Source organism: Mercenaria mercenaria, chromosome 13 (assembly GCF_021730395.1).
Source record: "Mercenaria mercenaria strain notata chromosome 13, MADL_Memer_1, whole genome shotgun sequence".
In the NCBI taxonomy this organism is placed as follows: Eukaryota; Metazoa; Mollusca; class Bivalvia; order Venerida; family Veneridae; genus Mercenaria; species Mercenaria mercenaria.
This window is the reverse complement of record NC_069373.1, coordinates 37,911,557-37,934,469: the sequence shown is the minus strand read 5'-3', so window position 1 is coordinate 37,934,469 and position 22,913 is coordinate 37,911,557. Positions and strand designations below refer to the sequence as shown.

General features: G+C 34.3%; 1 protein-coding gene across 2 annotated transcripts in view; it reads right to left on the bottom strand.

Moving 5' to 3' along the window:
- LOC123528763 (PX domain-containing protein kinase-like protein) overlaps positions 1 to 22,887 on the bottom strand; it is a 44,769-nt gene extending 21,882 nt beyond the window's left edge. For both annotated transcript variants that reach the window (XM_045308735.2, XM_053521583.1), the window contains exons 1-13: positions 22,634 to 22,887; positions 14,911 to 15,099; positions 14,263 to 14,359; positions 12,744 to 12,821; positions 12,069 to 12,142; positions 11,819 to 11,893; positions 9,715 to 9,958; positions 8,397 to 8,521; positions 6,617 to 6,734; positions 6,199 to 6,277; positions 5,534 to 5,660; positions 3,122 to 3,205; positions 1,114 to 1,216 (exon numbers count right to left, since the gene is read on the bottom strand). In XM_045308735.2, the coding sequence (XP_045164670.2) occupies positions 1,114 to 1,216; positions 3,122 to 3,205; positions 5,534 to 5,660; positions 6,199 to 6,277; positions 6,617 to 6,734; positions 8,397 to 8,521; positions 9,715 to 9,958; positions 11,819 to 11,893; positions 12,069 to 12,142; positions 12,744 to 12,821; positions 14,263 to 14,359; positions 14,911 to 15,099; positions 22,634 to 22,741 (1,501 nt within the window). In that variant the 5' untranslated portion in view covers positions 22,742 to 22,887. The remainder of the gene's footprint in view (positions 1 to 1,113; positions 1,217 to 3,121; positions 3,206 to 5,533; positions 5,661 to 6,198; positions 6,278 to 6,616; positions 6,735 to 8,396; positions 8,522 to 9,714; positions 9,959 to 11,818; positions 11,894 to 12,068; positions 12,143 to 12,743; positions 12,822 to 14,262; positions 14,360 to 14,910; positions 15,100 to 22,633) is intronic.
- Between the last annotated feature and the right edge of the window lie 26 nt (positions 22,888 to 22,913).

Here is a 22,913-nt window from a genome sequence, read left to right as displayed (position 1 = left end):
AATGTTGCAAGTTTTAAACCAATAGCTTTGATAGTTTAGGATAAAAGTTGACCTAAACATAAAATTAACCAAGAAAACTGATTTTCTAAGTCCAAAAGGGGCAATAATTCTTGCAAAAAGCAAGATGGAGTTATGTTTCTTGATGTACAGGGTCTGCTTATGATGGTGAACAAGTATTCCAAGTTTCAAAGCAATAGCTTTGATAGTTTAGGAGAAAAGTTGACCTAAACATAAAACTTAACCAAGAAATCTGATATTTTCTAAGTACAAAAGGGGCCATAAATCTTGCAAAATGCAAGATGGAGTTATGTTTCTTGCTATACAGGGTCAGCTTATGATGGTGAACAAGTATTCCAAGTTTCAAAGCAAAAGCTTTGATAGTTTAGGAGAAAAGCTGACCTAAACATAAAACTTAACCAAGCAACGCCGACGCAGACGCCGACGCCGACGCCGACAACCGCTCAAGTGATGACAATAACTCATCTTTTTTTTTCAAAAAATCAGATGAGCTAAAAATGAATTTCTGATATCAATAAAATTATAACAAATTCCCTTTGTAAAAGGACATAGCAACAAGTACATGCTTACTGTGAAATCATCAATATTTGTGGGGGACTAATTTTCGTGGATTTCTTGGTTGAGTCAATCTACGAAATTTAATCCCAACGAACATGTAAAATTCCCATTCATTTTATGTTCAAAAGACAAAATCCACGAATTCAAATCCCCACGAAATTGCCATTTTGACCAAAACCACGAAATTTCCTGCCCACAAAATTAAATGATTTTACAGTACTTTATTTTGCATTATCAGAAGCATGCACACTTCAATTCATATGTTGCTGTTCTGACGTAACTAAATCTTGGTACCATTCTTAGACTTCCGAGTTTATACACGTGATATTTCTAAAATGAAAACCATTAAGCGTGTTCTTACAATTTTTTGTTTTAATACCGTTGAAAAGGATTAATGTAATTCTTTGAGATAGGGAAAAGCAATCTTTATAAATGTCATGCCATCAATTTTGATACAGGGCAATTAATACAGGGATATGGTACTAAGAAGTAAGAATGGTACCATTATAGTTTTAATAGTTTTATTAAAATACTCACCAGGGGGTGCTGCAGGAGCTGCTGGAGCAGTTGGGGTTGGGGCAGGCGTAGTTGTAGGTTCTGAATTCTCTGTCTTGTTTACATCACCATTCTCCAGTGCTTTCTGTTTAACAAAGATATTCAAATTCAACATGTCTGCCCATCAGTGCATGCAGGCATTTTTACAACAAACTAACACAAGAGAATACATTCCTATTCCACAATATTTCATTAAAAAAATTGAATGATATTACATTATAGGGAGGCTGCAGCTTGTAAAGCCACATAACACGACTATTGCCTAGCAATGAAAGTCCCCCACTGGAAAGGATATTTGTCATAATTGCTGACACAGAAACCACAATTTTTAGAACGGATCTTGACTGAAGAACCTGCATGTTTTCCAAAACACCTACCATCTGTAAGTCAGGTTTCATCGAAAAAAAATTTTGTACTTTAAGTTAACAATGGATCTATGTCTTGTGGCTGATGGATGGACAGACAAATGTATCAAAAGATGAAAAAAGAAACAAAATAAAATGATCTGTGCATTCTACATATACACAAAGTTTCATGAAAAAATCTCTTGTATTTTTAAAGTTGTAATATAATCTACCATTTGTGACAGACAGAAGGACAGATAAATGGATGAATAGACCAAAATTGTTGCCATAGCAACAAAATACAAGAGGGCCATATTTGCCCTTTACTGTTTATAAGAGTAGGTAATAAGTAAATGATTTATTAGTAGACAACGTCTACACAATTCTTTATGCCATATTATCTTGGCCTTAAGGTTTAAGACAGGAATATTTTTTATAAAGTTTTTTTCCTGTATAAGTCTATGTAAAACAACTGAACTGCTAAGCGGGGGTTTAAAGTGGGCAAATTGAAACAAACTTGGTAGAGATTTACTACACAGTGGTAATGCTAAATATCTAAGCTTTAGGCCTTCATGTTTTAGACAAGAAGTTTTTTAATGTGATTTCATATATAAGTCATACATAAAGCAAACAAACCCCTGAGCAGACCCAATTTAGTCCACAGGGCCATTTATTTATTTATTTATTTTGTTGGGTTTTACATCGCAACGACACAATTATAGGCCAAATGGCAACTTTTCAGCTTTGATAGTGGATGAAGACCCCAGGTGCCCCTTCATGCATTATTTCATCTTCAGCGGGCACCTGGGTAGAACCACTGACCTTCCAAAAGCCAGCTGGATGGCTTCCTCACATGAAGAATTCAACGCCCTGAGTGAGGCTCGAACCCACATCCATGAGGGGCAAGTGATTTGAAGTCAGCGACCTGAACCAATCGGCCACAGAGGCCCCCTCCACAGTGTCATGATTTGAAAATTTTTTGCAGAGGACCACTAGACAATGCTATATACCACATAACTAACATCTGGGCCTTGTGCTCTTAGAGATTTTTTTAAAAGATTTTACTTTTGGTTGCCATGGCAACAAGAATTCAGCATGAAATGGAAATCTTTGAACACTCGGTAGAAGACCATCAAAGGAACATCCAGACTAAGTTTCATCAAATTCCATTGAATGGTTTTTCTGAGATGTTCTAGTAAAAATGACAACACACGCCATACAATCCATCTATAATAGCTCGTCCTAAACAAAGGTCAGGTAAGCTGCAAAGGATGAGCATAATCTACATATTGCCATCTAACCATGTATCAAGTTCCATGCAAAATTGTATTGTATGTTTTAACTAACATAGGATTCCTTGTCATTTTTTTTACTATTTGTTACTATAGCAACCATATGTTTTGCCATAGCAATAAAATAAAAGGATGTGTATTTTATATATTGCTATCTATCCATGAACCAAGATTCATGAAAAAAATATCTTGTACTTTTGAAGTTATCATAGAATCCCACTCGTGTGATGGACAGATGGACTGATGGACAGACACACACAGAGAACAAACCGTAAGTGCCCTTGTGTGAAACATCAGTAAGTGACTAAAAAATATCAGTAATCTGCATAAACTAAATTATTACTCAGTACAAACCTTTTTTGATTTTCGTCTTTCCTTTTTCACATCCTCAGACATATGGTACTGTTTTGCCCTTGATACCCGCTTCTTTTTGTATATCTGTAAATAATACAATGACATGAAAATACGGTAAGTGCCTTATTCACTTTCAACAATTGTGACCTGTTTGTATAAGCACAAAGCAATTTGGTCTGGAATTATCTTAAACTAATATACACTGTTTGTTTTCAAACATAGAAAAAATCAGATCACTTGAGTCATCCCCAATTTCAAGCGATCCAAATATAAACAAGAGCTGTCACAGGAGACAGCGTGGATTACTATTTTGATGCTGGGTAGTGAAACTGGGCACATCTGAGGAAGCTGGAGCTGTCACTGGAGTGTTTAATGACTCCAATGTGGATGAAGATATTTATTGGACAATAGTTTGAATCTGTGTCAAAAGTATTAAGTAATAAGAGAGATAAAGATAAAGTGTATCAAAACATTAAATAAGTATAATTCTTAGCAAAAAAGGGGCATAATTCATGAAATATTAGTGCAAGAGTGATGCATCTTGTGTCATATGATGTGGGTGATGATGTGGAACAACTACTTGAAGTTTGAATCAAATCCATCTAGTAATAACTGAGATAGAATGAAAGTGTACCAAAAATTTAACCTGAAATTGTAAGTAAAAAGAGGAGATTATTCATGAAATACTGGTGCTAGAGTTATGGACCTTGTGTCACATGATGTTGGTGATAAGGTGGAACAACTATTTTAAGTTTGAATCAAATCCATTTAGTAATAACCGAGATAGAGTGAAAGTGCACCAAAACTTTTAACCTGAAATTCTAAGTAAAAAGGGGGCATAATTCATAAAAAATATGTGCCAAAGTCATGAACCTTGTATCATATGATGTGGGTGATGATGTGGAACAATTATTTTAAGTCTGAATCAAATCCATTTAAGTATTACTGAGATATGGTGAAAGTGCACCAAAACTTTAACCTGAAATTTCAAGTAAAAAGGGGGCATAATTCATGAAAAATTGGTGCCAGAGTTATGGACCTTGTGTCATATGATGTAGATGATGATGTGAAACAATTACTTGAAGTTTGAATCAAATCCATTTTGTAATAACTGAGATAGAGTGAAAGTGTACCAAAATTTAACCTGAAATTGTAAGTAAAAAGAGGTGATAATTCATGATATACTGGTGCTAGAGTTATGGACCTTGTGTCACATGATGTTGGTGATAAGGTGGAACAACTATTTTAAACCTGAATCAAATCCATATAGTAATAACTGAGATAGAGTGAAAGTGCATCAAAACTTTAACCTGAAATTCTAATTAAAAAGGGGGGATAATTCATGAAATATTGGTGTGAGAGTTATGGCCCTTATGCCAGATGATGTGGGTGATGATGAGGAATAACTCTTTTGAGTTTAAAGCAAATCCATCAAGTAATTACAGAGATAAGGAGAAAACAGAGAAAGTGTAAAAAAAACTTGAACCAAGGTGGGGACGCTGAAAGACGCCAACGCCGGGGTGAGTAGGATAGCTCTCCATATACTTCATATAGTCAAGCTAAAAATGAAAAACAAAAACACAGGAAAGTACATAAATTTCTCAAGTGAGCCCTGGTGCTCAAGCTATTGCTGTTCAAACAATCTGTGTTTCACTGTAAGAATTATTGGTTAGCATATAAAATTCTTCGAGAACAATGTATTTCTTTACTTACAAAGGAACTTAGCAATAAACATAAAAATAAAACCTGTTTGAAAACATTCAAATTTTGAAGAAATTGTATCCAGACTTCATTAACTTGTTAATCTTACTCTTCAGAGATTCCCTGAAAAAAACTTTTCACACTGACCAAACCTTTCATCATAATATTTGAAAATTTACGAAGACTTAAAAAAAGATTTAATATAATTGTGGCTAGTGAAAAATTTTGCAGAGATGGAAAATAAACTGAACAGGAGGGCCATGATGCTCACTTGTGTTTTCAAACTTTCTCATAGGACTATACTAGGACAACTATCCCTACCCAAGGCAGCCATTGTTTAAGGTAATCAATACTGCTTTAACATTTTTGGTACAGGGTTGCCCAAGAAACATTTCTGTGAAATTATTTTGAAATCAGGCCAGTGGCTTTTGAGGAGAACAGTTTTTAAGTTTTTCCTCTTAGTTGCTGTGGAAACCAGAATTTTGTTTGGCTGACCTAGATTTGAAAGAATCTGAAAGGGGACCATCCAAGGAACATTCCTGTGAAGTTTGGATGAAACAGGCAAAGTGGTTTAGGTGGAGATATGGTGGACAGCAGATTGACTATGGACATACAACGATCCTTGAGCTCAGGTGAGCAGCAAATTGACAAACAGTCAAAAAAGAGTGTGCAACTACCAGTATTTTACACTATGCAATAAAAAAATCTTACAGCCTTTTGTTCCTCTTTAATTCTTCTTTCAAATTCCTCCTTTGCTTGTCTGAGTGGCTCCTTCAGTTTACTGGGTATCTTCAGGAATGGTTTCTCCCCAGCTGGTAATGAGACATCTGCGAAGAATCTACAAAAGAGGAGACAATTAAATGCATGTATGTTGTAATTCTTATGGACGGTTTATGTTTGCAATGCTAAGCTAACTTCACTGAATTTAATCAAAGACATAATACATTACATTTACTGCTGTAAGGACTGACTTAAAAGACACATTACATATATTTAAAACGCAAATCACAATGTTTTTATTTCTGTATGCAAAACATTGTGTACTGGTACACTTTATGGTTACAAAACTCATTGTGTATACTTATGGATATAAAAATATCTTTGTGTATACTTATGGATGAAAAGCACAATGTGTATACTTCTGTATGTAAAAAACATTGTGTATACTTAATACAAAAACACTGTGTATAAAACACAATGTGTATACTACAGGATACAAAATATATTGTGTATATTTAAAGATGCAAAACACATTGTCTATATACTAAGGGATACTACACACTTTTTTTTTTGCAGGTGCAAAACACATTGTGTATACTTACACGCAAATCATATTGTGTATACTTAAGGATGCAAAATACAATATTTATACTTACGGATGCATAAGAAGATTCTGTACTGTAGGCAGACCATTTTTACATGCCTCTGTAGTGAGTATTGATTCAAGCACTGATCCTGCAATAAAACAAGTGCCCTTACATGACACAGAAGACTAGGTCTGTGTAACATGTATTTCTATAAATATCAGAGAAATTAATTCTAGCAGGAAACTGGTCATTTCTAGGATAATCTCACAGAATTTTAGAGTAATCTTCTAAGCTCTCCAAGGAGTAAACAAGAACACTGTTCTTCTCTGCCACCTGATGCTATTGAAACCATCAGCGGTAAATTTATTAAAGTCCAACTAATGTTTTGTACATATTAGAACACAGCTCTGTTTTTCTTCAATGACCTAGAATATATTTGAAGTACTAAACATTCTCAAAGGAATAGGTGGTAAAAACTTAAACTCACTAAGCTGAGCAGGACATTGTGGCGGGAAATCGTCACAGCTTTCAGCTGGTACCTCACAAGCAAATGTCATTTCATATAAAACACAACCAAAACAATATACATCCATCATTTCTGTAGTCTGTAATGTTAAACAGAAAAACATTATATGGTAATCAAAGAAGAAAAACATTTATTTTGGTCAGTTACCATATGGTAATCAAAGAAGAAAAACATTTATTTTGGTCAGTTACCAGTCTTGTAATAGAAGTTGTATTTTTCAATTATTTTTATTACTGTTTGTTATTACTGAAGTGCTCTGTCAACAACAAAGTTAGGATGTAGTGACCTTTTCAAGTTTATTCAACTGGGGCTTTGTTTCTTTTATGGGGTTTAACGCTCATTTTTGTTCAGCAGTATTGCAAGTATTGGACTTTGTTAACCTGATCTGTTTTCCTGACCTTGCATTCTCAGCAAGTAATGTGACAACTTCTTCACGGTACTCTTGAGGTTGAGAACAAATGACTTCAAACACATTTGTCTACTGTCAAACAGTCACTGAGAACATGCACTTTTGTCCACAGGTAGGACTCAGGATTTTTCAATTCAAAGTCTTGTGTCTACCTTCTGAGCAAAGCAGGTGGGCCCAGAGGCTTTTTTACATATACATTATACATATTATACAATCTGATGGTAAATTAGTTAAATAAGAGGTATAAGAAAGGTCTAGATAAAAAAAATGGCACAAAGTGAGAAAATTTATTTATTGAATCTCAACTCTGGCAGTCAATTTGAACACCAGAGCTGAATCTAAGGAACTGAAATTTGTTTTTCTCAAATCCTTTGTGCAAAACAGCTGTATCATCTGAATAATCCCAGGAAAGTACTTTAGACATAACTATTTTTATAAAATTTTATATGGCATACAATCAGACTTAGCTTCAAGATTTGTTTTTCTATTTTCAACTGACTAATGCACACATCTATGTAGCTGACAGAAACATTTTAACAATATAGATCATTCAAGAGATTACAATCTTGCAGTTTGTCTTTCTGCTTCACTTGTCTTCCTTTTAAATAATTCATTTAATACCTCTGAGAACAGCTATGCCATAATGCTACTGAAGTTTGGTGAAATTCACCTTTAAAATATATTTCAAATTATACTCACCAGCACAAATTACTATATGTTTAAAATATCAATAATCTATTTACTGAAAAGAAGAGATCTAAGTATAGTAAAGACACCTTGAAATGAAATCTTCATCATCAGAAAACCAATAACGAGGGAGCATAGCAAATGATATGCTTTCTTAACAATGAAGATTTCACTTGATAGTCTCCATCTGACTTAATGTTTTTACTATTTTTTTAATGTAGCTTTAAACAGATCAGACTCTGAAGAACTCTCCTCACAGATAATGTACAATCTTTATTGGAAATATCTGAAAATGTCTTGCATGTTTGTTTGATTTGGGTTTAACGCTTTTTTTCAACAATATTTCAGTCATGTAACGGCGGGCAGTTAACCTAACCAGTGTTCCTGGATTCTGTACCAGTACAAACCTGTTTTCTCCACAAGTAACTGCCAACTTCCCCACATGAATCAGAGGTGGAGGACTAATGATTTCAGACACAATGTCGTTTATCAAATAGTCACGGAGAACATACGCCCCCCGAGGATCGAACTCGCGACCCCGCGATCCGTAGACCAACGCTCTACCTACTGAGCTAAGCGGATGTCTTGCATGTGATTGGTTGAAAAAAGTAGGGTAAACACTAACATTAGGTAACAGTTACTTACTTGAATTTTTTTGAACTGTAGAATATTCTGTCTATAATAGGACGGCAAACCTAACAACCAATTTTCAATGTCTAAGAGTTTACAACAATTTTTGTCTATCAGAATGTTCCCACTATGTAAGTGACCTGGAACACAAAACGTAATCAGTGTTTCATTCTTGCTTTGATGATTTATTAAATAACAAGTAAACGATATACTGCCATGCAAAACAGAGTCCCCTACTGGAAGGTGAGTAATTATTCCAACTACAGTATAGCCTAATGATTTAATATCTGTCAATATGTCTATACAATATTGTGCTGTATATACAATATGGATAGGATTTAAATTTCTACATTTCATACTTGCCATTAACATCTATTGATATAAAATATGAGGGCCATGATGGCCCTATATTGCCCACCAGACTCAAATAGGTACACTATTTCCTTTTAGGGGTATTCAACACAAATGCAATAGCTTTAGGGCTTGAGGTTTTAGACAAGAAGATCAAAAACTTTTTTCTATAGTATCCTAAGCTCTAAGCACAGATATTTGGCTTGTAGTATTGTGTAGTGGTCTTCTATCAAATTTGTATAACTCATGTCCCTTCAGTCAAAATTGGCCCTACCCTGGGTCTCACTTGTTTTACATAGTCTAATCCCATGATGGATGGCTGAGTTACGGATTGGACAGGGGAAAAAACTCCTTTGACTTCCAAGAGCAACCTTGACCTTTGAGAACATTAAAGAGAACATTCATGCCATGTAAAAATTACAGTCCATTGATGTATTGCATAAAACAAAATCCTGTCTATACAATGTTAACCTTTGACCTCAAAATGTGACCTTGAACTTTAAGCTAGGAACCTAGGTATAACACAAGACATATAGAATCATTATGAGGAACATTTGTGTCAAGTAATTTTAAAACCCCTTGATGGATGACAGAGTTATAGACCACATCCAAAACTGTGTAAAGATAGTTTAACCAGTGTTAGCTTTACAACTTCTTTACAAAAACATGTATGAGTACAATAAAATAAGTAATATTTGGGGTGAAGGGACAAAATTTTAGTATGATTTGGCTGAATGAATCATCGGGGACATGCTCTCTTGTTGGCTAGACATTTTTTAGTTGATTTTTTCATTGCATTAATCCATGAAATCAAATCCTGATGAATCAGCAAATTTTCCAAAATTATATCTTAAAAATTTGAAATCTGCGAGTTCAATTCTCCACAAAATCATCAATTTTGTCAAACCCATGAAATATCAATCCCATGAAATAAAATGACTTTACAGCATTAGCTCTAACGAAACTGTACCATGAAACTTACCATAAGGCAGGCCTTTTTCATGTAATAAACTTAGTGTCTCTAAAATCTGCTTGCTGATCACTTTAATCATTTGTTCATCTAAACTTGTCAATTTTAAAGGATTGGCGTATTTTTTCAGAAACTGTCCCTTTGGTTTGCATTTACATATGTAGTCTCTTAAAGTTCCCCTTTCATTGAAGGGTCTTATCACAAGTCCTCCACTTTCATTGGATGTTGATAAAATAGGTGTTTCTATATATGGGTGCTGAAAGAAAAGGAAAGAAAAAAACAGGATAAGCATTAAAATTTATCATGATGGTATCAAAGTAAAACTTACATTAACTTTTAACAACAGCTGTATTAGCTCAATAATACTGTATGCGTTTAGTGTGGGAGGTTTGGGGTTCAATCCTTTGCTGCACCATACTAAAATGTCAATAACTGTACCAAAGATGTTAAAAATGGTACTGGCACTCACTGCTCCCTTGCGTGGCACTCAGCATTTAAAGGGTTGTTCCATGAGACAAAATAAGCTCAGCTAAGAGCCTTTTGATATACAGTCAAACTTGTCATAGCGACTCACTGAATTAAACCACTTCCTGTCGTATACGACCCTGTTCCAGACCGCCCAACGTAAATCACTATATAAAGTCACTGAATTAAACGACTCCCTGTCTGACGCGACTAACGACCGTATTTTATGCGTCCCATGACGATTACATGGCTGATTTCAACGACCCTTGGCATTTTTCACAGCCTAGAAATTTGCAAAAAATGATTTTCGCACCTCGTCGTAAGCCTGCCAGTTAGCGATAATTAGCAGTAACTGGTCATTCTTGTTTGCTAATAAGATCATAATTATATTTAATTGACCCACGTCTACAGATTATCGACAATTTGAACAAAAACATATATCCATATGTCTCATAAAGTATCTCTACTTTTATTCTTTTCCTAAAGAAACGAATTCCGGAGGTTTACTATACAAAGTATGGGATTTCGTCATCAATATTTGCGTAAAACATCATGTGGTTACTATAAAAATTTATCGAGTAATTTACAACCAAAATTATCCAGAATTTTTCCTATCAATGCACGACGCTACGTCACGGAAACTTAGTAGGAAAGCTATATGCAGATGGCTAGTGCGGGGGACTTTCTTCATTCTAAAAATAACAACCATTAAACACCTAAATATTTTAAATGTGTACGGTCATGAAGGTCACACGTGATTTATGCGGATTTCCCCTAAACAACAATTTGTGTATACGATGTGTATCAACGGCCTTGTATAAAGGAAAGTGTTAATCAAAACAGAAGGACCGCGGCTTTCAAATATTTTATGACACCACAAAAGTTAATTGCAGCGGAAGTCACCCATAATGTGCTGTCGACTGATCATCATAAAAGTTATGTAATATTGCAATGCCAAAAAAACAACAACAAACAAACGTATTTAACTTCTGCAGACAATGAAATTAATTAAAGTAAATACTGTGGAACTTGATATGATTGTCTTTTTGAACTGATGATATGGATGTTGCAAGGTTAGTTACTAGACTGTACAATGTATTCAGAGATTTAATCATGATCTTTTATACATTACTTCCATATTATCAGTTTATCAGAACACAACATATTTTTATTGTGTTTATTTTTTACATAATATTTTAAAATATTTTGACAACATAATATCATGTCTTAAACATACATAAACGATAATAGAATCCAAAAATGGCATACACGTAGTTTATATTTAACAAATGACCTTGCTATTTAGTGAACCTGAATTAAAAGACTCCCTGTCATATGTGACCTTTTATGGATGGTTCCGTGGAAAGTCACATATGACAAGTTTGACTGTTATAACTTGTTTGTAGCTCATATTAATTTCTTTATATGTAACGTAAAATAAAGCTTATCCTTAACTTTACCTGACCACAAATGATGTTGCCTAGCTACAAACTTGATGGAGGAAGGCTGAAGGTGCTGGTACACTAGTGGAGCCACAAATCTTGCCTAACCCACCAAGATAAAGGTCTTCAGTAGAGGGGAGGGCTTTGTTAAACCAGCAAAGCCAGACTGACTGTCATGTGAACAAACTAATACAAGCTTAACTGAATACCTTGATATTCTGAAGAACAGTCATGAGAGCACTGAGTTCCTTATCTGGTAGATATCTGTCTGGACCATACTCTACCTGCAAAAAGTATCCAAATGCTGACATTTTTATTACCATAAATAACATAAATACAGAACAAAATTTGGATGACTTTAAGATCATTTAAACTACTTAAATACAACCATCACACTCCCCCTTTTTCAAGCATAATATCTTCTTTCATGTGCAAGAGACAAAAAATTGTTCGACTTACCCAAGATAACATCTGTCTTGTTTTAGAACTGGCTACCGGCTTGACTAGAATATACTCCTTTCTTATCCTCCAACCTACATATATGAAATACAGCACTACAATTAATTACAAACTATTCTTACTGTTCACAGAAAACTGGGTAAATACATAAAATCCATGAATAACACTATTTATTCTTGGATAATTTGCAAGATGTCCCAATGTAGTTTATAACTGCCTAATCACACAAAAAACAGCACCGTTACAAAAACAAGTAGCTTGCTTTACAGGAATATCAGAAATCAAAATAAATATCGGTACACCAATCTTTTCAACATCTAAATGGAACAGCCAAAAAGACTGCCCATATTAAATTGCAGTTCAACTTCCAATAAAATATCATATTGTCATGTTGATTCAGTTTTGACCTTAACCATCAGAATAAAAATAGTTTTAGCTACAATCCGATGTTCTTTTTAAAATTTTGGTATTCAATTTTGGAAGATTTTATCTAAAACTTTTTTTTTTTGAATGACATCAGATCGTGCATGCAATCTCACGGAAAATGCCGCTTTTGATATTATGGCACCAGTGTTGTTTGCATTTTTCGTTCTATAAATAAAATATAGTAACTGTAAGTATTTAAGATTCACAGTACTTCGGAATGAATCCGTCGGCTTTTCAATGCTGTCTTACCTATTTCTGGTAATGGTTCAACCACTTCCCACTGTTTCTCTGACCTCAACACCATAGAAACATGTTGTAATGCTATCTCTGAAACAAACATAAAAACATCATTGTCAGCAACAGTAATCTGGCCCTTCACTTGAATTCAACTTATCAGTTTTACATGAACATTTAAGAAAATTCTAACAAGCCAGTTAACTATACAGGATGGCAGCATCCTGCATTTTTACTAATAATTTCATCTTAATGTTAACCTTTTGTCTGCTGGCCGCAAGTGATTCTGCCTTTTCAACCAGTGCAGACCAAGATGCAGGCTGATCTTGGTTTGCACTGTTCGCTTTTCAGTCAGTAAATTTTCTGTGAACACACCTTTGAATAATAAATGGTACTGCCCAAATCAGATGATAGACCAGTCCATTTTTGAAGTTTGGCAGGGTAAAGGTTGATAGAGAAAGTAAGAGAATGCAGAGACCATCCTCAGACTCTACTTTCATCAGAATGAAACTTTGCTTCCTAATGTGCTAATTCTTTTTTAAATATGACAACTTCCATCTTATTGTCAATCTTTACCTCTGACAGATGACTAATGGTTACCTGTTCTCTTATGGATGTGGTGTACCATGCCACAATGGAAGTTTCAATTCCTGTGAATTTTATTTGCTTAAATGTCTGATTTGCTCTAACAGGTTCTTATCAAGCATATTTTTTCTTAGGACAAAATAAATGAGATTCTTTAGCCTGCTGGTGAATAGTGATTTTGCCTTTGTGACCAGTGCAGACCAAAATCAGCCTGCACGATTCACTCAGTAAATTTTCAGTGAACACCCCTTTGCTTTATAAGTGGTACTGCCCAAACTGAATGATGGACCAGTCCATTTTAGAAATTTAGCAGGGTAAAGGTTAACAACACTGAGTTGAGCAACCCTGTATCTTGTTTGTTACACTGAAGCAAAGAAAAATGGAAAGCATATAAAAAGATCATTCTAGCACAACTGATGCAAGTTTTTTGGGTTTTCACCAGTGTTGCCAAAATTGACCTAACCCCTGTCTGTAGGATAACCTTCATGCAGTAAACAGAACTTTATCATTTCTGTGTAAATTCATAAGCTTCAATAAGAAAATGTGCTTAATAAGTGTCTGCATCGGGCAGGAGGCTGCTGAAATTAGAACAAAACATAAATTTGGAATTAGCTGATTGGCTGATTTAGGCAAGTGGCTACTTAATAGAGGTAACTGCTAACACAGGCTCATCTGTATCAACCTGAACTTCCATTCAAACAAACAACAATTCTGGATACTGTGAAATCATTAATATTCGTGGGGAACTAATTTTCATGGATTTCGTGGTTGAGTCAATCAACGAAATTTAATCCCAATGAACAAGTAAAATTTCCATTCATTTTATGTTCAAAAGTTGAAATCCACGAATTCATATCCCCACGAAATTGCCGTTTTGCTCAAAACCACGAAATTTCATGCCCATGAAATCAAAATGATTTTACAGTAAGACATTTAGTGTAATTCGTACCTGTAAAGTTCACTGCGTAATTCTCAGGATCAAGAAACCTTTTCACAGGTAAACTATTGGCCAGAATTGGTTTGCTCAGTACAGCAGTCATATATGTCTGAAACGTACAATAAAATATCAATAATCCATATAGCTTAAATGTGTCAATTAGCAAAGTAATTTTAAAATGTCATGAAATAATTCTTTATCAACTTATTTTTGGGCCTAATCTTCTATCTGCGATAAAGACTTGTTGCTGAAAGTCGTCAGGTCATATAAGAGTAAATCTTCAGGTACCCACATTGCAGCACAAGGCACAAACAATGATTTGGTTACATTACATCAACCAATGCAGTGACAAGGAATATAGTCAGTTGTGGGTATCTGACAATGATGGCTATATAAAGCGCCTTTGAACCTATTTATCATGAAAAGGGCGCTATATAAATCTGGTATAATATAATAAAGTATTAAGATGAAAACAATGCTTTTATACTTAGTAAGTTTACCTGGAAACTTCCTTCAAGTTTCTCCTGTTATCAACTTTTTAGATACTGAATGATATTTAGACCTGTTGTTCAAATAAATTGTCATAGACTATAATATTATCTGTTTTAAATTGTTATGAATGTACTATGCCAACCAATAAATAATACATTTATAAATTACCTGTAATCCTAACTTCCGTTCTGCAACAAACTCCCTGTCAAAATTACCAAAAACTTTCTTTGGAGGTAGGGGTAAATTGATGTTGGAAATTCTCAAATCATTATCAAGTGTTGTAAAGTCCGAATATCTCTTCTTCTGCATCCAGCAAAGGTCAGATGCAATACCTCTTTGAACTTTAAGTGTATACTCCTGGAGATGAGAATTCAAAGAAATGACCTGTCAAGCTAGTAACAAAAATATATGGCACAAATGTCATGTGGATAAAGAAAATTATAGGTATGAATGACATGCAGATAGCCTATGCTTTGCAGAAAACACAGTGTACATGACATACAAACCACACATATATTATTATAGCAATTAAGGTCAGTTTTTGAGTCCTTTGAAAGTACCATGTTTTACGTCATAAAAAAATAAAGTTGGTTAGCCGGCTGTGAATTTATGCAGATTGTTTAGAATGGCCCTCACGTACAGCAGATGATATTTTGAATTTAATTTTGTTGTTGTTGTTGTTGTTGTTGTTACTGTCTGTTGTTGTTTATGATATCAGTATCAATTAAGATATATTTTGAAAGATTTTCCTTAATTTCATGAATGTGATGCAGGCAAGAGCAAAAGAAACAACACTTAACAAACATACTGGAATAAACAACTCATGCAGAAGGACCATAACTACTGTACATAATCATCCGTCAAATCATCATAAGGCAGCAGCTAAGTTCATTTTGCACTGGTATGTCAGTAAGTACTGCGATAATGTATCTTTCTACAGTGGTGGCTGATTTCTGCCATGACATGTCGGTGAGGCAAAAACACGAAAACATGACTCATTGCACATAAAAACACATCATTTAGAGGGGGTCAACACAACATATTTATCTGTCCAGTTTTTGTTTTGGCAGGTATGAATATGTTGTGTTTTTGTCATGCTGTCGTGACCTTGCCCTGCCGATACAAAAACACAACAAACACCTTATTTGTCAGTAAATACGGCCTCTAAACATGGAGTTTTCTCATACAATGTGTCATGTTTTCATGTTTTTTGCCCTACCAAGATGAAAACATGAAGACAAAAAACTCGGCAAAAAAGGTATTTGCTGAGTTTTTGTGTTTTTGCCTTGCCAACACGACATGGCAGAAATCAGCAACCATATTCAACAGCTGAATGTTTTGGAAAAACCAAAGGTTTTCTCCAGCTAAAGTTAATGTATACACATCTATGTCAAAATATACCTATAATTATAACATTCAACTTGCGAATACCTTTTACTTTTAAAAGAACCACTTTGTTGTTTTTGTTTTCAACTTATAATTCCCAGAAATGCTGCTTGCTGTAAATAATTTTCAAAACGACATACAATAAAATAAAATTGCTTAGACCTACTACTGAAAAAACAGCAAGACTTGTTTTCTATTAGTTGCAATTCTCTTTAAAAACGTTAATGTTTTAAAAGAAAATCCAAAACTTTCTATTATGCATGAACAGTGTCACGTTGCACTAACGTCATCAAAATGTGCTGACATCATGGAAAATAAAGCATGACATTAAGGTAGTTCTGCACGTTTGAAAAAACGGAAGTGATGGTGCAACGTCTTTTATCCGGAAAACGTAGAATAAAGCCTGGATTTGGCGTACGGAAATGAAAATCAGTTCATGAATTAATGGCAACCTGTGAATTGATTTATTAAAATGGCACTGTTACTATCTTTCTAAAGATAAAATATCATATGAAAACATGTGACACGCATAATTATTCAAAATAATGTCATAAATATAGCCTGAAATGGGCAGTTCACTTTATTTTTTCATTTTTTATTTTTCTGGTTGGATTTAACGTCGCACCGACACATGATAGGTCATATGGCGACTTTCCAGCTTTTTTAATGGTGGAGGAAGACCCCAGGTGCCCCTCCGTGCATTATTTCATCACAAGCGGGCACCCGGGTAGAACCACCGACCTTCCGTGAGCCAGCTGGATGGCTTCCTCACATGAAGAATTCAAAGCCCCGAGTGAGGCTCGAACCCACATAGATGAGGGGCAAGTGATTTGAAGTCAGCGACCTTAACCACTCGGCCACGGAGGCCCCCAGTTCACTTTAATCATGGCCAAACATCCCAGAAGTAAGCACACGGACCTATACATTTTATTTCATCATATTATAGGCCATATGTTTATTCAACTTTATGAGAAGTTTCATTAAAATCTACATTTTAGAAAAATTTCTATTCGCAAAAATGTTATGAATGTTGCAAATTTCCCATAGACTCCCATTATGAAAAATAGCGTAAGATCCAATCTTTTTCATATCAGTCTAGCAAAAAATCAAGCACACGACCCTATCTTTTTTATTTGCTGAATTTTCTCAATATATTCCGAAGATTTGAAAAATCAGAGTTTAATCAAATTCTACATTGTAGAAAAAATTTCGATCCAAAAGTGCAGAACTACCTTAAGCCAGCTTGATGTGTAAATTGTAATTTGTTGTTAAATCACTATCAAAACATAAAATGAAAAGAAACTTTGCAAGTGTGGATTCAGAAATTGAAAGCGTGATTATTGAGGCCCTTAGCGCTTAGTGGAGGTATGTATGAAGAGGGTATCCCTTACTTGCAATGAGGGTCAGGGTGATTCCCCCTGGATAATTTTTATATAGGTAGATAAATGGTCGTCTCTGGTGCATTTTGGGTCTAGATTCTAAGCACCAAAATATCACAAATATCAACAACATTTTGCATCACTATTTTGGTCCTATGACACAACTGAAAAAAATGACTACGTGCATTTAATTAAGATTTTGAAAGACTAATTTTCATAACAAGAGCTTTAACAAAACATTACACTTACTGAAAATATTCGATACTGAACAATTTATGCCAATAGAACTGGTTGTTCCTAATGCCTATACCCGTACCATACATTTGTTTTCGGGAATCATCGTTTGTGTATGGAGAATTGCAGAAAGTACGGATTTTGCAAGGGTCAGAATTTTAAATCATGTTTATGTGTCATGCATTGCCCACATGGTCCTTAATTATTTGCACAATTTTTAACACCTTCTGTACAATACAGTAAATCTAAAAATGCATGTTCTTGGATTTGTCAGGGGAAAAAAATGATCAATCTTGTATATATATTTTATTTTCTGCTGGTCACTTATGATACAATGTCATGCCTTCTAGCAAACTTGAAGAGTTCAAATATCTAAGACATATATATATTCATTGTATACGTGTATCAAAATGAAAGTTCATTGTAGACAAGAAAATAGAAATATTACATAATGCCCCCTCTACAATATAAGATTAATACAGATGTGTTATTTATATCCTGACAATGCTTAATTGAAAGTGCAAAAGAAAAACTTCATATTACTGCAAACAGTGATAAGTTCCACTGAACACAACTGATAGTTCCCAAATAAGAATGCAGAGTAGGGGTAGGGTATCGGATTAGGAACAATTGACATATAGAACCTACTTATCTTACATGTCTGGGCTTTCCCTTTGGGACAAGCAGTGCCTAAATTTTATATTATACTGGAATAGCAGTAATACTGCAAATATTAAAATGTAGATATTAGGTGGGCTCAATTCATACAACACCAGGCTGTCCAAGTCATGTGATCGGTACACTGAAATGAGCCGTGATGTTTCAACTGGGCTATTCAGCATACTCGCATGCTAGTCAAAATAATTTGACAGTCAGATTGTTTCATATTTGTGATTGGCAATCTAACCATCAAAACTTAGAAGGACCAATTTCACCAAAATAATGGAAGATAAATCACAGTACATAGTCATGTAAAGTTGTTGGTTTTATCGCTTGCGCATATTGCTGTGTAGATGCAGAAAACGTTAACCGTTTACAATAATACACAGGTTTAAATCACTAGAAAATTTGTTACTTTAGAAATTATTTGGTAATTTTTACAAATCAATGAGGAATTGAATCCCCTTTTGATACATGTAAGTTTTATTTGAATTTATCTCAAATTCCCAACAAATCAGCATTTAAATCAGCAGCGATGACAATTTCCTTGGAAATTTCCTCCACTATTTTGGTCTTTCGAGTGTTTGACGTGAGTATAGATATTGCCCATAAGAAAGGATTGCATCAAATTAGTTGGACTTACTCACATGTTAGTCCAACAAATTCGATGCGATCCTAGGAAATATTGAGATTTTTTTTTCATATGGGCAATATCCCCACTCGTGTCAAACACTCAAATGACCAAAATAGTTGAAGCAACTTCTGACGAAATTTTCATCGCTGCCGACGCTTTACATGCTATAGGTTTAAGTGCCGATTATTTCACGAATTGGCCATAAATATAACTTACATGTATCAAAAGGGGATTCAATTCCTCATTAATCTTCTTAAGATTATTAAATAATATCCAAAATTACAAATTTTCTGGTGATTTAAACCTTTGTATGTACTGTACATGTTCAAGGTTTACTGTGTGTTTACACGCCAGGGGTGTAAAATTCTTTTTCACACCACTCGCCCTGCAGGACTAGTAGCTAGTAAAATCTACTGACCCTTAGTGAACAGTCACCCGCCCTAATAATTGACATTTTTAATACTGTCACGTTTTATGGAAAGAGTATTTATGATGATGTACAACAAGCAAATTTCAAATATAACTATAATATATAATTTCCTTTTCACACCAGACATTTTCCTTTTTCTTTCACTAATTTTGTCATCTCCACCATCAAGTTGCTCTCCATAATAACTGCATCGATAGTAAAAATAATCACAGTCTAACCCCTACCGTAGTTTCCCAAAGTGTCAGGAAAGTATTAAATATCAGTTATTTTCATTTTCTTAAGTCTCATTTCCTGAAAAATAATTATTTTGAAAAATGTCCTAAAAATACATGTATGGACACAATAATCATCATCCTCCTACCCGTCTTGAAAGCGAAAAAAAAAGTTGATGATCATCGGTAATTATTCTGTTGATAAACTAAGTAATTGGCCTTGTTTTCATCATCAATTAACATCCTCTCAAAGAGCTACAAGAAGTGTGTTGTATCATGACATCTGAAGCGGAGATCAAAGCGGTATTGTTGCACGAGATTGTCATGGCATTACGTCATATTACAGTTTTCGCGCCATGTGACACATCACTGTCTGATCGTACTGCCTCATTCTTTAAATTAGAGAAGCAGAAATCAATAAAAAAGTTCCTTCCTTAATTTGTTATTAAAAGCGAATGTGCAATATCGCGTATAAACGGACAAGTAAATGTCTCAAACGATAATAGTGGAAATCCTACCTCTGTGACCTATTTGCCCTCAAAGAATTTACATTATTGTTTGAGAAGAATATTTTGTCAAAAAATACATGTACAAAGATTCATTTAAAACTTATTAAAAACTGCAACAACATCATTTTGTTTTATTTTAAAACCACATTTCTATTTACGTCCACGAGGTCACGTAACCTATTCCGCCACACTAACAGAAACCATTTTACCAAACGATCGTTTTACTCAATGTATTTTAATTACTGCCGCTTTTTCATTATTTAAGATTTTATATTCTGTTTTTTGTTCTTTCTGGTCAAAAGTCTGAATTTTATACCCAATGAGTATGTATCATTTATTTTCTCTTAGAAAGAAATAAGTAATTAAGATCGCACTGTTTGAAATTTAACAAATGATTATATGAAAATTCAACCGTTTTTATACAAATTTGCTTACATTTCCGTCCATATTTTATTGAAATCTTAATAGAATTCAAATTGTAAATTACTTCTCAAGCGTGTTGAAAAATTGAAGCGATATGCTAAAAAATGAATGCACTATGCGAGTTTTTTGTGTACGTGTCGATAAACAAAAGTAACGGTGATGTAAATTAGGTAATACGATAGGTCACACATGCTCTCAGAATGGAAAGTTACCGGCACGACGTTTTAATATCTTTACGATTAGCGGGTAAATTTCAATAAAAGTAGCAACTGAACAATCTCAAAGTTTGTTGACGTTTTTCGAGATGTAATTTCTGAATTTCATTAAAGCTATGACATAAAAACCACTCGCCCGATCGGTCGAGTATACAGCGAGGTCCACTCGTCCTATCCAGACTTTAACAGCTCACCAATGCGAGTGGAATTTTACACCCCTGCACGCCATATAAAACCATAACTTTACATGACTGTGTACTGTGATTTAAGGTAACTTGACATGAACAACCAAGATGGTGTCACGAAATTAGGGTTGGTCACAATATTTACCCCTATAGACAATATGCTGCTATAGAGTTCTAAAGATGCATTTTAATCATTTAACACACACATAAACAATTGTAAAAATGCACTTAATTTATAAAATTATAAAATCAGATGTTTTGAAACTCACCATGAAAACTAGTCAATTTTTGTGCGCATTTTGCAGAAAAGTTATGTATCCAAACTGAAAATAATTTATATCATCATATGTTTGAATATGTCCTTCGGGTGCTCCACCTATGAACAAAAGAACTTATCCTCTGAGTTTTATGCTATTTGCTCTGGAATTTCATCAGTAAATTATAAATTTCAATATTTGTTGCAAATAAATTCAGTAACAAGGGGCTATGCAATTCCAAAAATATGTTTATTGTAAAACTCACCCAGTCCTATGAATGGAAAATGAACCCAAACATAGCTGATTTTGGGTATATTACATTATGTTTTATGACCCTTTAATGTTCAAATGAAGAAATCCTTATCTAAACTGTCTCTATATTTTTTGGGAGGCAACAGAAAATCAAGAAAATGTACTTTATCAATTACATTAAACATACATAAATTTAGTATGGCCTAAGATCCACGCTTTCCATGAGATCTCCATGCAAGTCAGTAAAGTTTTGACATTGAGGGTTATTCAAACAGTAGCAAACACATTTGAACTAGGACACATATTGAAAAGATTGTAAACGTTTTATAAAATTTAAATACAAACAATGTAGAATTACTAAGAAATGAACACATCACTCAAAACTCTTAATATGTGAGGATGTAAAGTCTCAGAAATAAGGACAACGTAAACTTACATGTACTTTGAATTTTTTTAACGACCCTCATACTGCAGGCAGGTTTCAACTTTTTAGGGTGTAAAATATAGAGATTTATAAGTTACTGATGAAATTCCAGAGCAAATAGCATAAAACTCGGTGGATATGTTCTTTTGTTCATAGGTGGAGCACCTGAAGGACACATTCAAAGATATGAGGATATAAATTATTTTCAGTTTGGATACATAACTTTTCCGCAAAATTCGCACAAAAATTGACTAGATTTCATGGGGAGTTTCAGAACATTTGATTATATATTTTTATAAATTAAACGCATTTTTACAAGTGTTTATGTGTGTGTTAAATGATTAAAATGCATCTTTAGACCTCTGTAGCAGCATATCGTCTATAAGAGTAAATAATGTGACTAACCCTAATTTCGTGACGCCATCTTGTTTTCCCTGTCAAGTTACCTTAACTTCTATTATTTTGGTCCTTCAAAGTTTTGATGTTTAGATTGCCCTTCAAAAAAATTATATAAAACAATCTGAACGTGGAATTATTTTGACTAACTCACTTGACTAATTGATACGCACAGAGCTAGCCCAAATGAAACAAGTATAAATACGACAAATTGGCGTACCAGGTTAAAACGGTGTACAAGTGAGTCTATCTATTGATGTTCAAAATCTCAATTAGTCAAAAACAAAAATAGTACCACATGATCTTGAATTTTCTCTCCACTTTCAACAACACAAATCAGTGGTGTTGTGTCGTCAATCGACAGCTTGACAGACTTCTGCTTTTCCAGCTTTTTACTTGCCATATCGAGTATTTAACTTTCAACCTTGATAAGTACACCTCACTTCTTTTATATGCAAGATTTTCATTTTCTCAGAAATATGCTACGCAAAACGAAAGTAGGCGTATCGTTGCCATAAACCTATATTAGCATATTGTTGCAAAAGGGACTGAAGCAGCAAATGCAACAGTTCTGA